General features: G+C 38.4%; 1 protein-coding gene across 2 annotated transcripts in view; it reads left to right on the forward strand.

Moving 5' to 3' along the window:
* The first annotated feature begins 1,068 nt into the window (after positions 1-1,068).
* Positions 1,069-13,170, forward strand: part of adam12b (ADAM metallopeptidase domain 12b) — a 104,003-nt gene continuing 91,901 nt past the window's right edge. Inside the window, exons 1-3 of one of the 2 annotated variants that reach the window (XM_028603889.1) lie at positions 1,069-1,198; positions 1,581-1,642; positions 1,767-2,127. In XM_028603889.1, the coding sequence (XP_028459690.1) occupies positions 2,013-2,127 (115 nt within the window). In that variant the 5' untranslated portion in view covers positions 1,069-1,198; positions 1,581-1,642; positions 1,767-2,012. Of the gene's footprint in view, positions 1,199-1,496; positions 2,128-13,170 lie in introns of those variants that run through there. The other variant, XM_028603888.1, reaches the window with a different exon arrangement.

Here is a 13,170-nt window from a genome sequence, read left to right on the forward strand (position 1 = left end):
GCACCGTACACACTAAAAAAGATTAGACTAAACCAGACCAGGTAGCTACTAGCTTGCGCAAAACACAGATGGGGCCAGGGTGATGACAGTGTGTGTGTGTGTGTGTGTGTGTGTGTGTGTGTGTGTGTGTGTGTGTGTGTGTGTGTGTGTGTGTGCGTGTGTGAGTTTGGACACAGAGATAGAAAGACGAGACAATCTCATCCTAGGGGTATTAGTATTTAAAAATGAGGGATTACTCATTTTCATGGACTGAATACTTTTTTTAATACAATATATATATATATATATATATATATATATATATATATATATATATATAATATTATTATTAATAATATTTATTTAATCTCAACATTACAAACCTCAATTATGACAGTTGCGCAGACAAGTTTAGTGTAAACGCACAGTTTCAAAAACTAGTTCAAAGATTTTGAAAATAACCTTTACTGGGAACTGAGGGTTCAACGGGTTAAAAGCTTAAAATTTTTTGAAATGTCAATTTATAATCCCTTCAGTGTACATGCATAGATTTCATTCTACAGAACTCATCAAAGGGTTTCACACTACATTTTCCAGCCAATTACATCCCAAGCAGTGCCATAGTGAAACCAGGTAACCACCATGGGAAGTGCCCTTTTCAAAGTTTTTTTTTGTATTTGACTTGGTTATGTTTCTGAAGGAGTCAATCATCTTAATCCACTGTGCACCCACTAGATAAAAAAACGACATTTTAGCACACCAGAGAGCAGTTGAGACTGAGCCATAGAGACACAGAGGACTGAAACAAAAGGAGATGCATCAAAGATCTTATTAACTGTATAATGTTTGACAATTTGTGTTATACAATAAATTAATAAATGTTTTAATTTGAAGCCTCATCCATCGATACACCTTTATCCACAATGGTTGGAGAAAATATTGGTTGTTATGATTGGCCGTCAGTTTATAGGCTACAATTAATTTACACATAGCCACATATTTGTGTCTCTGTAAGACACTGTAAGAAATACACTGAAAAATATTCAAATTACAACCATCTTGTTTTTATAATGCTGTAACGTATGCAAATCTGGCTCAGTTTAAAGTTTAGTTCTGGAGACTGAAAAAGAAAACATCTTCATGAATAACGTAGTATATAAAAAAATTAAAGCCCTGCAGACATACTTCCTGCTCGCGAATATTTTGTACAAGATGCCAGGTAGCTAGTTTATATGTTTATTTTTTGTTTTGTCTTCCTTTTCTGTATTTTAACATATCTACACTGGCTGACCATACGGACAATCTTTGCCCGTAAATGCTTTCATAAGACGCTAACGTTAGCTAGCTAGCTAGCTAACTTAACGTTACTTCGGCAGTCAGTGGAAATATTGTACATTTGCACCTTTTTCCAACATCTTCGTTTTTATACACTATAATAATAATTATAGTAATAAAAAAGGGTGTATAATAATACACCCTTAATGCTTCTTTGTGTGCGTTATACTTGGGTTTTTCGATATCAAATAGCTTACTTATACTGTATCCCTAACACGCATTTAAGTGGTAAGATAGTAAAATTGTGTTTATTTGTCTGGCTTTAGGACCCAGGAGGGCCTAACGCGCACATGGCGAAGTGTGGCTGCTCCGGTCCTGGAGGGGATGGGTATGGCAAGTCCGCTTCACTACTCTCCAACATCCTCTCATTCTGCCTCTTCTATCGCTCATGCCATACCCCTACCACATGAGCAACATTTAGCCAACACATGTATTTGTACGTTTTCCCCCAGACCGTTGCATGCCAAACGTCTGGCGTAGGAAGGAAAAGTTTTGACAGCTTCTTTCATGGTGTGACAGCCTTCCACATTTCGTTGGAGTCTTGGTGGTGAAGCTTTTTCCACACACTACACCACTGTAAACTGCTTTGATCTGTATCTCCATCCTGTTACCTGTGTGAAGTCTATGGTCGTGCAGCTTAAATAACGCACTCTGACCGGAGCGCTTTCTCCGACTTCACCTCACCGAGCCCGGGCATCATGAGAACCTGGAGGCGGCGGAAGAACTTTGCCTTTCTGCTCTTTGCTCTCCGCGTCTGGTGCCTGTCCACGGCGACGGAAAATGCTGACAACACGCTTTACAATACAAAGGAAGGTGAGTAGACAACATCATGTCATTTGCCTAATGTGCATGTAGTTAGTGCTGCGACATGATTTTTAGATAGTTTGGACTGGATTTAATTTAGGTTTTATCAGGAAACATAAAGTGTAAGCCGCTCTGTCTTAACAGTAGGGTTACCTTGTTGTACTAGTTTATAGACATGACAATATGTTAAATGGCTTATCTCCCTTGTTTTCATAGATGTAGGCAACTTAACGGGACACTTAAAATACTAATTACACACCAGCTTTGACACTCTCTTCTCATACGTCCCTTCTTAGTTATTTTGCTGTGCATTTTACATTTGGGAAATGCAGAAGGGGAAGTTATGTTTTTTTAGATCCATCTTTTTGTTCAGATGAAACAATACATGGAAGTGTCAGGATGGACTGACGAGATCCAGGAGGATACAGCTTTATCTTTAGGTTGTAAACATAAACCAAACAGGATGTTATTATTATTCAGCAGCTAAAGTTAATCTGCTGAATGAATAAGACAGTGATAACTGGGTATTGTGTTTATGGGGCAGAGCACGAGCCAGGATACAAATGTTTTGTGTGTGTGTGTGTGTGGCTGTGGATGTAGTATCCACAATGGCTAGATAAAGACAGATAAAAACAGAAACATACATTCTTACAGATTCACCCCCTTGTGAACCATAGCTATACTCTTATGTTTTAGGTTAAAATGTTGTTGAGCTGTAAAATTGGTTTCTGTGGATTTTGACATGTTGGCAAGTTGGGGTCCAGCATGCTCCAATTATAAATAAGGATAAAATAACCTCTAAATAAAAATAATTTAAATATCTTATCTCTTAATCTTAGGTGATTCAAATACATATAGTGCTCCTGTAAAACGTACTGCTAAAACAACATTGCATATCACAATTAGAGCGGGTACCATAGATGCCAAATCCTGAGAAGAGAAGATAAACACTATGACAAAAATAGAACTGTGGGTCATGTCTTAATAATTTAAATGCATTCCATCTAGCAAAAGTTAAATGCAATGTAGGACCACAATTTTTCTGAAGAAAAAGAATGCACAGACTGCTCATTGTTTATGATTTTGTGCAAACAAACATGAAGCCTGAGGGTGCCTCATTAATACTAACACAAATTATGGCAAAGCTTCACTGAAAATTACCCACGCTGGCAGAGAAATAGAAAGATGCAGTTCAGGAGATGTTGACCACTCACATTAACTCAATGTGGGGTCATTACAACTCTCACTCAGAGGGTAACTGATGTATGAATGAATGAATGGAGTAAGTAAACATAGTTTTAAAGGGGTTGTGTGCGTATTGAAATAGGGCTGTACATACCACATCTTTAATATCAGCAGGATACTGACTTCAGCCTCTTTTCTGAAATGTTTGTCATGGCCTCCCTCCACCTCAGTGGAGATCGTGCTACAATGTCTTTATCATGCTGTAGTTTGTGAGACAGAATGAAGTTGAAGAGATTTTCTCCATCAGTTTTCCCATTGTTTCGACTGATTTCCCATGAATCACGGAAGGCTGTGTCATGTGGATGCGCCAACAGTGTTGCTGTCATTACTTAGAATTCCTCATGGGGGCATCAAAAACTATGCACTAGCCTATAGCTTTAATGATGGCAAGGTGGGCATAACAGGAAACATGTCCCAGGAATATTCAGTTGAATTGCATGTATGGTCTAGCTTGCATGCTAAATGTATATATGTAGCTTAAATGTCTGCATATAGGCCTACAAGTAGATTGGTATGCCATTCAAAAAAAAAAAGAGTAGTATATGCAATACAGTAAAAAGTGCAACAAAAGCACATGGTTTAAAAAATAACAAGATAATTGGGGATCCTAACTTGACACTGTCCTCCCAAGAAAAATGACAGCATCAGTCACCCAGCCCCCCATTAATGTCCAAATCTCCCCAAAATGGTCTCAATCGTTTGTGCTACGTTTGTGCTGATTTGTGCTGTTAAAAAAAACATTTGTGCTACTATGTTTTTTAAGTTATAACGCTTTATAAATTACACGCGTGACGTCACCCAGCTCCCCATTAATGTCCAAATCTCCCCAAAAATCATTTGTGCTACGTTTGTGCTGATTTGTGCTGTTAAAAGACCTAAACAATGATCAATGATTACCAAATGTCTCTCTTCATATTGCTAACCCCTAACCCTAACCCTCATAACCACTGAAAACTGTAAAAATATCTAACCCAAAGTCCAATTATTATGGACGTTATCTGACATTAAGCGTTTCTGCTTCATTAAGGCTTTTGTAAGGAAAAAGCTTAACGTGGTTTCGTGTACCTACACAACGATCAATCCTCACCAAATGTCTCTCTCATGTGGCAATATGAGAGAGAAATTAAGTAAAATTAAGTAGTAGAAGTACAGGTTAAAGATAGATTTATTAATCAGCAGAGGGAAAAGATTTCTGGTAGTAATACAAAGCTCAGGATGTATGTGAAGTGTCTGGTAGATATCCACTTAGCCAAAATGGCTAACAGTGGCCTAAATCCGTCACAATGAGTTGCCTGACGAATTTGTGATGATTGCCTGCCAGAATCAGCCAAACTTGGTACAATGCCATGAGTTGACACATGTCCAAAGCTAGCTTGAGTGCTGCTAACTGAAACCGATTTTAGACCTCTGTAGAAGTTGAAGTATCAACTCAAGCTTTTTACTCAAGTAAAAGTGTAAAAGTACTGGTTTCAAAACTACTTAAAAGTATAAAAGTAAAAGTAATGTAAGGGGAAAAAAATGCCATTAAGGACAAAAGCTTAGCCCGCCCCACAGGGGCCTATAGTGCACTACCCCACCTCCACAAAAAAACATTTTTATATCCGTTTTCGGAGCATCAGAGAGAAGCGCAGGCATTTAAGTGGCACCTAAATAAGGCACCGAAATCCGCGTTGCTATTCGGTCCGGTAGATAACGGTCGTTAAGGCACCGGGGCCATATTTTCACCTGTGCAGGTGCGATGAGCTAAAATCATAGTACAGAATTATCACACACCGTCCCCCTGCATCCAGGTGAGCATAGACACTGTCCAGTTTACAGACAATAGCATCCTCTGCCCCTCTCCCTTTCTGATAAGCAAATTGGCAGGGGTCAAGATAATGCTCTACATGAGGCTTCAGACTATTTAACACTATTTTCTCACATACCTTCATAGCTATAGAGTAGGGCTTTGACTTTAGTCCAAAAATCATATTCGAAGTTTGTTTGTTTATTAATATCAATATTCAAATATATTTGAATATTTATTAATAATATTTTGACCATTAAATGCCTTCAGTAAGACCTATATTTTTATCAAACTTAAGTTGTATATGTTCTGTCCACCAGAAGGCAGTGTATCAGTCTATAATGTCAATAGGCAGACAATGTTTTCAGAAGAAAAACACAATTATTACAATTGTTAATATTATTAAAAGCCAGACCCTGGATTAAACACAAACAGTATGCTTTCGACTGGAAGTTCAGAGCTTTCACCATAGCCTACGTAAGTGGTCTGATGTATATACTTGGTGTGTGCGTCAAGCCGGCGTGTGTGTGTGTGTGTGTGTGGGGAGTGTGTGTGTAGAGTGAGAGAGTGACGGTGATTACCGGTAGCTTCAGAGCGAGTAGTGACTCTAGAGTCATAGTGAGACGAACAAAGCGTCTCCCCTGTTCTTTCTGACCACGGTGAGACATCTGGAGCAGGAAAAGTTAACCCCCTCCTTGATTTCACGTTGTTTATGGAGAAGGAGAACCAGGAAATGAGTCGGGGGAAATGCAAGCCACGGGGCCGTGTGACGTGCGTCGCCGCGACGTGTAGTTACAGTTTGAAATACGTGAAAAAGCCTTGGAATCTTTATTGAAAACAACGTTTACAAGCAAACACATTTACAAAAAATAAATGCCCGTAACAGGTTTGAATATTAAGAGCTGCCTAATATTCATTTGAATATCATTATTTTTTTTTAATATTCAAATTATATTCGAATAACGAAGTTCAGAGTCAAAGCCCTGCTATAGAGGTTAGAGCCACTGGTCTTAGATTATTCATACACTCAACGGTTTTCTTTTTAGGTACTGGTATAATGCAAGATTGTTTCCATAAATCAGGTAACACTTTATGAGAGAAAAAAATAATTAAAAATACTTGAAAAAATACTTGCTAACTGAAAAACACAGCCTTTTAATACTTTTGGAGACAGTCCATCTGGATCGTCTGCTTTGGTAGTTTTCAGCCTCATAAACATACCATATACCTCCTGATTGTTTGTTTGAAGGGTATAGTCATCATCCTCTGTGTTCCCAATCATTTCCTTAAGTCTTTGTCTTTCATCAGAGAAGTCTATTTTGTCAAATCTATTATAGAAATGATTTAGGTTATTAGCATATTCCCTTGTGCCATTTAACTGGGATCGGTTCACCTTCCCTTTCCCTGCATATCCACTCATTAACTGCATTCCTTCCCAGACTTTCTTCATATCATTCTCTTTAAAATAATATTCTATTTCGCATTTATACCGATATTTGCCAACAGTCAGCTGTAATCGGCTACCTGGATAAAGTTCAAAAACTGTGTTGTGTTGGCAGTTACTGAAGTCAGTGATGCATCAGATAATAGATTTGTAATAGGTTTACAACATTTCACTCATATAATATCACTCATGTCATATTATTGTCCATCTCCCTTTGCCAGAGACTTAAAAGAAAAGGTATCGGGAACAAAACCAATCTGATGTTGGATCCTTTCAACATCAGAAAGAATACTTAAAATGATTGAAAGCATTCTCATAATAGTAACACATTTTTTGTTTAAAGCTGGATTAATAGAACCACCTCTGTATAAAGGATTGGTGTAATTACATTTTAGAAAAACAGTGAATGAAAGAATCTACAAAGTGAAAGTAATTTGATCAGTATGTAGTTGAATTGGTCTGCTCATTAGTTTCAAAAAAGCTGAAAGTAAAAATAAAAGAAGTCCCATAAGGGCAAGAAATAAACAGACAGTGTTTACAAAAAATTGATGAATTGCTCTCTCTGTGGCTCTCTCTGCATGTCTCTCTTTGTCTCTCCTCTGCATATCAACTGGTTTTCTGAGGGTCTGATCTTTTTTTCTGGCAAAGGAAACTCAATAAATAATTAGAGACAGAACCAAATAACCCAGATTAGATTTGAGGGTGTCATCTGGTCAAACCACAGCATCAGACAAAATTAATTGATAAGATTAGAATGTCTGTGTTGTCTAAACAAACTGGTGGAGAGGAGAATAAAACCTGACCTGAGCACCCTAAAACTTCACACACACTCCATTTGTCCTTTTAGGAGCATAGGCCACCTTTCAGCACAGTTTCATGGGATGTAACTCACACCCATCCTGCAGTCTGTGGTAGAACGCTGACGTATGGCTCTCATTCAGGTTAAAACAACCCCTTTCTGCTAAAGCCATTTAGGAAATACCCTCACCCTGATCTGTTTTTCAAACCCTTGGGGTGCCTGTCGCTGACATTTTGAGAGCAGGCTGGCATTGATTTGCTGGCCACGAGGGAACGACAGACACAGTCAGAACCATCTCCTTCTGTTAAGCATCATTGGTTATTATAGCCATCAGTGTGATTTAGCTTCCTCCTGCTCACCACGTGCTGCTCTGCCCAAGGATGACGGGATCACAGATATAGTAGATAAGTCGATGTTATGAGATGGCAACAAAACACACAACACACAAACCAGCGTCATGCACAACTCAGAGATGCATACTGCTGTGTGATAATCTGAAAAAACTAACATGCACACATGGAATACTGCTTTGAGCTATTCCAGATGTGATGAGTGAGACAGGGAAGATGAGAAAGAGGGAAAAGAAAGAAGATGTTGGAGATGTATTGCGAAACTGTGACAATTCTGGGTGACAGACAACAACAGAGCTGCAGACCACCACCTGCAGAGCCTTGACAGAAATAAGTCAGTCATGTGTGTGATAGATGAAGGTAGGTGCATTTCCCCTCGATCCGCATCAGCCTTCAGAGAATCAAAAGAGACATAGAGACAGGTGTGAAGGCAGTCACCTACCTATCATCCATTTACAGACAATTTTCACTGAAATGAAGAAAAAATATTACTTTTTTTGTGGAGCGAAGCCTGGAAGAAAGGAATAATGAATAGATGTAAAGTAGGAAGGGAACATGAAGCCACTGCTGTCACAACATATCTGTGAACAGCAAGCTGTTGATATCAATGCTCGAATGCAGAATAAAGCAGCTATTGGATTTACGAGAGGTGCACACATGCAGTCAGTTCTCACATTTAAAATGAATGAGAGGCTAGAGGTGTAATAGAAGAAATGGTGAGTATTTTGGCTTAGACAAAAGAGCTGGTGAACATATGAATTCTTTAGAGCAGCGGTTGCTTGTTTGTTTTTTCTTCTTTGACATTCTTCTCAAGAAATATTAGGTTTTGCTTGGATGAGGGTAAGGATAGAACAAGAAAGTGAACTGATGCAACAACATGATTCTGGTTTGAGACTCACACAGTTGGACAGCGGACTGAACCACTAGGTAGCCCTACATCAATAACTTCTCAACAGAAAGGTCATCACACCTCTGTGCCAGTGTATTACTGTGAGACATCGTTGATTGGAGTCCAGCCGCGTTCTTAAAACATCAGCCTTCACATTGTGAGAGCTTTTGATGCAGGGAATAGAGGCAGTTTTGAGAGAGTATTATATGACGTGAACATCTTTTGTAAAGAAAGTACTCTGAGGCAGAGGTTGGTCGTGCTTTGCTCACAGCAATTTGGGACCTCTTGATTTTTATGTTTGTGTGTGTGTATGAGTGTTGTACTCCTTCCTTGCATGTTTTGCAAAAACCTAACAAATGCAACATGCTTTTTCTGTTTGCGGGTTTTGTGCAAATTTAGTACACATTGAATGGCAATAATATCAAAAATATAATTACAGATTATTTTGATGAATATAATGACAGAAACAAGAGTACGTAATTAACCAAACTATCCAGTCAACTTACCGACATTGCCATCCATGGAGACATTCCTCTAGCGTTGCTGAAAATTCATGAAATTTCACAGATAGCTGCTAGGTGACCCAGCATGAGATACATTTCCGTTAATCCCCAAATCCCCCAAGCTGAAGTCCCCATAGCTCTGAGACATAATGCCCAAATCTGTGCAGGACAAGAAGGGAATTGGCTTTTCCACTGTTGCTCCCACAGGATGGGAATGGGACACACAAGCAAATCTCACTAACCCACCCTGGGTAGTCTCCTATTACCATTATTTCACTGTCAGCCGCTGACCTCGTAGCTTACTCCATCAGGCCAATAATGGGCTGTTCTGTTTGGAATAGATGGGAGGGTCCCACGTCCAGGATTAACACCTTCTCAACTTCAGCGTTAATTACTTCAGTGTGTCATCACAGGGTAGATAGAGGGAGGGATTGTTGAAATGAGGCAATGAGGGAACACTCCTGCGAAAAGGCTTTGGGACTCTTTGTTTTCTCTGTGTGCCTCTCAGCCCCCTTTTCTCTGTCTGTCAGCCTGGCCTTGTCAATAAGAAAATTTTCTTTCTGTATCTAATCTAGCAAATCTGCATGCACTGCCCCTCACCTGACTAATGAACACTCCTGCTGGTTTGTGACATAATGTGAGGTTGTCCGTATTGACACAGAATGGTGGCCGGCTAGTAACAAATGATCTCGTATAAGCGTTTAATGGTAAGCTGAAATATGTTTCTGGAAATAAGGTGAGAAATAGGCAAAGCAGTAACACAATATTGTCTTTTATTTGATCAGCGCAGCCTAGTTTTACAGTTTAGTTTACCGCTTTCTATTCTCAATCGTATTTCAGCTAAACAGGGCACAAAAATATGTTTCCTAAAACATTTTAGGTGAGAAATAGGCAATACAGTAATCATATTCAGATGTACAGTCTGTAATCAGTCCTAGCGCCAGCAGAAAAACCTTCTGCTGGCCTGTGAGTAGAGAGATCCAGGCACTGGTGTGAGGGAAGGAAGTGAACATAGTTCATTTACACATAATACCAACATTATTATGATAACAACTTGGTTGAATATTGGCAAGGCATCCCTGTAAGTAAAATGTTCAGACAGGAAATAATTGACTCTTCTGTGAAAACATAATATAACAGAAACATAATTTTATAATCTTGCCCCTCTACCATCATCTCTGAATAAATCTGCTAATGTAAAAACATGTTTGAATAGAGCTTTCAGAGTTTGTCTTTGAACATTTCTAGTGCCTGGAAATTACAGCTCTGGCCAGTGTCTTGTTAAATATACTAGGAATGCTTGATTATGGAACAAATCATTATCTTAATTATGTTGGTCAATATTGAAATCATGATTATTTTTAGAGGTAACGTGCAAAATAATTGATTTCCTCGATTACATTGTTTTTGTGATCCTTAGTAGCCAAAATCGTGATCAAAATTCGATTAATTTCACAGCCCTAGAATATACTGTAATTTCCATTTTATTGCTGGAGAACTGAGAGAGTGTAAGCTAGACAGTTCATTATGCTCCTCGCGATGAAATGCAGAGATGAAAAAAGCATAAGCTCTCAATAGAGAAAAGGAAGCCTATACATATGTTTCAATTGACTTATTTTGTCAACTAAAAGAGTCTTTTCTTTTAGTTTCTTTAAGCAAGGCACTGAACACCAACTGCTCAGAGCGCCATCTGGTAGTGATGGGGCTGCCATAGTCAATTCAGATAATGACTATGGCCCCATCACTCCGACATCTCTCAACAACAATAATTCAAAACAGAATTTCTCTAAAATGGATTAATAAAGTATATCACATCAAATCATATGCAGCAAAGTACGTAGCTACCACTTCAGAGAGCTACAGCTGTACTCATTTTTTTGAACAATGCTGTATACTTTTGCATCTCTTTTATTAGTCTCGGAACATCATCATTAAAGATGAACTGTGTCAGCAGCAGAGGCTGTTTTACGGCAAAAAAGGATTAGTCAGAAACCTTTTAACAGGAGGAATTGTAAAGTGCTCTCTTTGATGTTCTGGAAGGAGGAGTGTTTATTATGAAAGGAAACCAATGCCTTATTTTAGTGCTGAGTTTCACACTTTGGCAAGACTCACTGTAACAACTAGTAATATGGAAGACCCTAAGACAGTCCAAAAGATTATGTTGATGTCTTTCTATTTCTCTGAGTGAGTAAATGCCAGGACAACCTCACAGGTATCACTGTTTAATTGTGAGTAGTTACATGACATTTTTACTTTAAGAAAGTACTCTATTAAGATAGTCATGAGCTGTATTGTGTTACAAAGCGGCCTCATTCACAATTCTCTTTGTTAAGGGCTCTTTATTTCCGTGGGCACAACGTAGGTGTAGCATCCGTTGCTGTATTTAGGTCAGTGTTTTTTTTCATACAGAATCACTAATTGAATGTGTATAGAAAGCTCCACTAAAGTGTTTGTCAAGCTCCTTTGTTCCACTTTGACCTTAAAAGATGAAAACATTTTAGCTTGTTTAAGAAAATGTTGAACCTGTGAGTGTCGGAGGCAGAAGTAAGAAAATACTAAGATCTTCACTGAATCAAAGTACCCACTCTTCTAATTAATTTCCTTTTATTCCCCTCTCTCAGATTCCTGTCCCGTGTGTAAACCCTATGACTGGGTGTGATATAGACAAGCCTGGTCTAGTATGTTCCCTAGTCGTATGAAATGTGCCATTGGATCTATATTGTTATCGGTATAGTGTACTAATGACTAATAGACCCTTTTTGTTAACTAGTAATGATGCTGTTAATTTCATTTTGGAAGCCAGTCAAATATAAATAACTTTGAATTTACTTAAAGGAATAGTTTGACATTTTGGGAGAACAAATATAATATTTTAAATGTTAAATGCCTGCATTTATATACCGCTTTTATCCAAAGCACTTTACAATTTGCCTCTCATTCACACATTTACACTAACAGACAAAGATTGCAGAACTATTGTTTTCAAAGGTGCTCCTATTTTTTATTTATTTTATTGAAAAAAGCCTTGAAAGAAAGAACAAACCTGTCCACACTGATAATAAAACCTATCTCATGTCCATACAGTGGTTTCAGCTTGGCTCAATATGTGGCCATTTTGTGATCAATTTGCATGATCAATACAGTAGTAGGCACTCCCAGAAATGATTCTGGGTTAGAGCCAGATTTCCATCGAATCCAATTGCAACAGTTGAACTCACCTCTGCTGTGTTACTTGTCAGCGTTTTTTAAAGACATCTGTCCTTGTCTATAATCAGGGTACCTTCATATTTTCTTTGCTGAAAGATGTTCCTCCAGTGAGTCACTGTTGGTCAAAATTCACCTTTTGAGTTCATTCACAGACATATCACAGGTAGTTAAAAGTCTGTTCATCGAAAATATCTGGAAAGTCACGTCTTCGGGGCCCTGTTGTGTTATTCTGGCTTTTATATTTTATATAAGTTGAATACTGTAGGGGCCAGGCCTGTGTGATTAAGAGCAGCTAAGATGGAGGTTATTTGACAAAATAAACAAATCTGATTTTGTAGGGTTCAGAAAGCGTCAACACCCTGGACCATTTCTCCTATAGTCTCCTCTATCTCTCTGCTTTTCACTCTCTCCTGTCCTTCAATTTACAAGTGTCAGCAGCCAAGATTAAATACTGTAGGTAATAAATGAAGAATATATTCACATTAGAGCTGAAATGATAAGCTGATTAAACCATTAGTTGATTGACAGAAAATGTATCTAAATCAATTTTGATAATACAATAGTGATTTAGTCTTTCTTTAAAGGGGTGATAGAATGATTATATAGGGTATTTCACAGTGTTCCCTAATATCTCCTAATAGGGTATGTAACACTGGTTGGGCTGAAAATGGCCTGAGTGCTATTCTATGGGCCCTTAACTACCCTGTGAATATGGCCATATTTGGAACAAGAGCTTTTCTTCCAGATATGGTATGCTCATGAATATTTAGATGAGGTGCGCTGATAGGTTGAGCGAACCACACATACACATACATTGGAGACGAGACAG

Source organism: Perca flavescens, chromosome 17 (assembly GCF_004354835.1).
Source record: "Perca flavescens isolate YP-PL-M2 chromosome 17, PFLA_1.0, whole genome shotgun sequence".
NCBI lineage: Eukaryota > Metazoa > Chordata > Actinopteri > Perciformes > Percidae > Perca > Perca flavescens.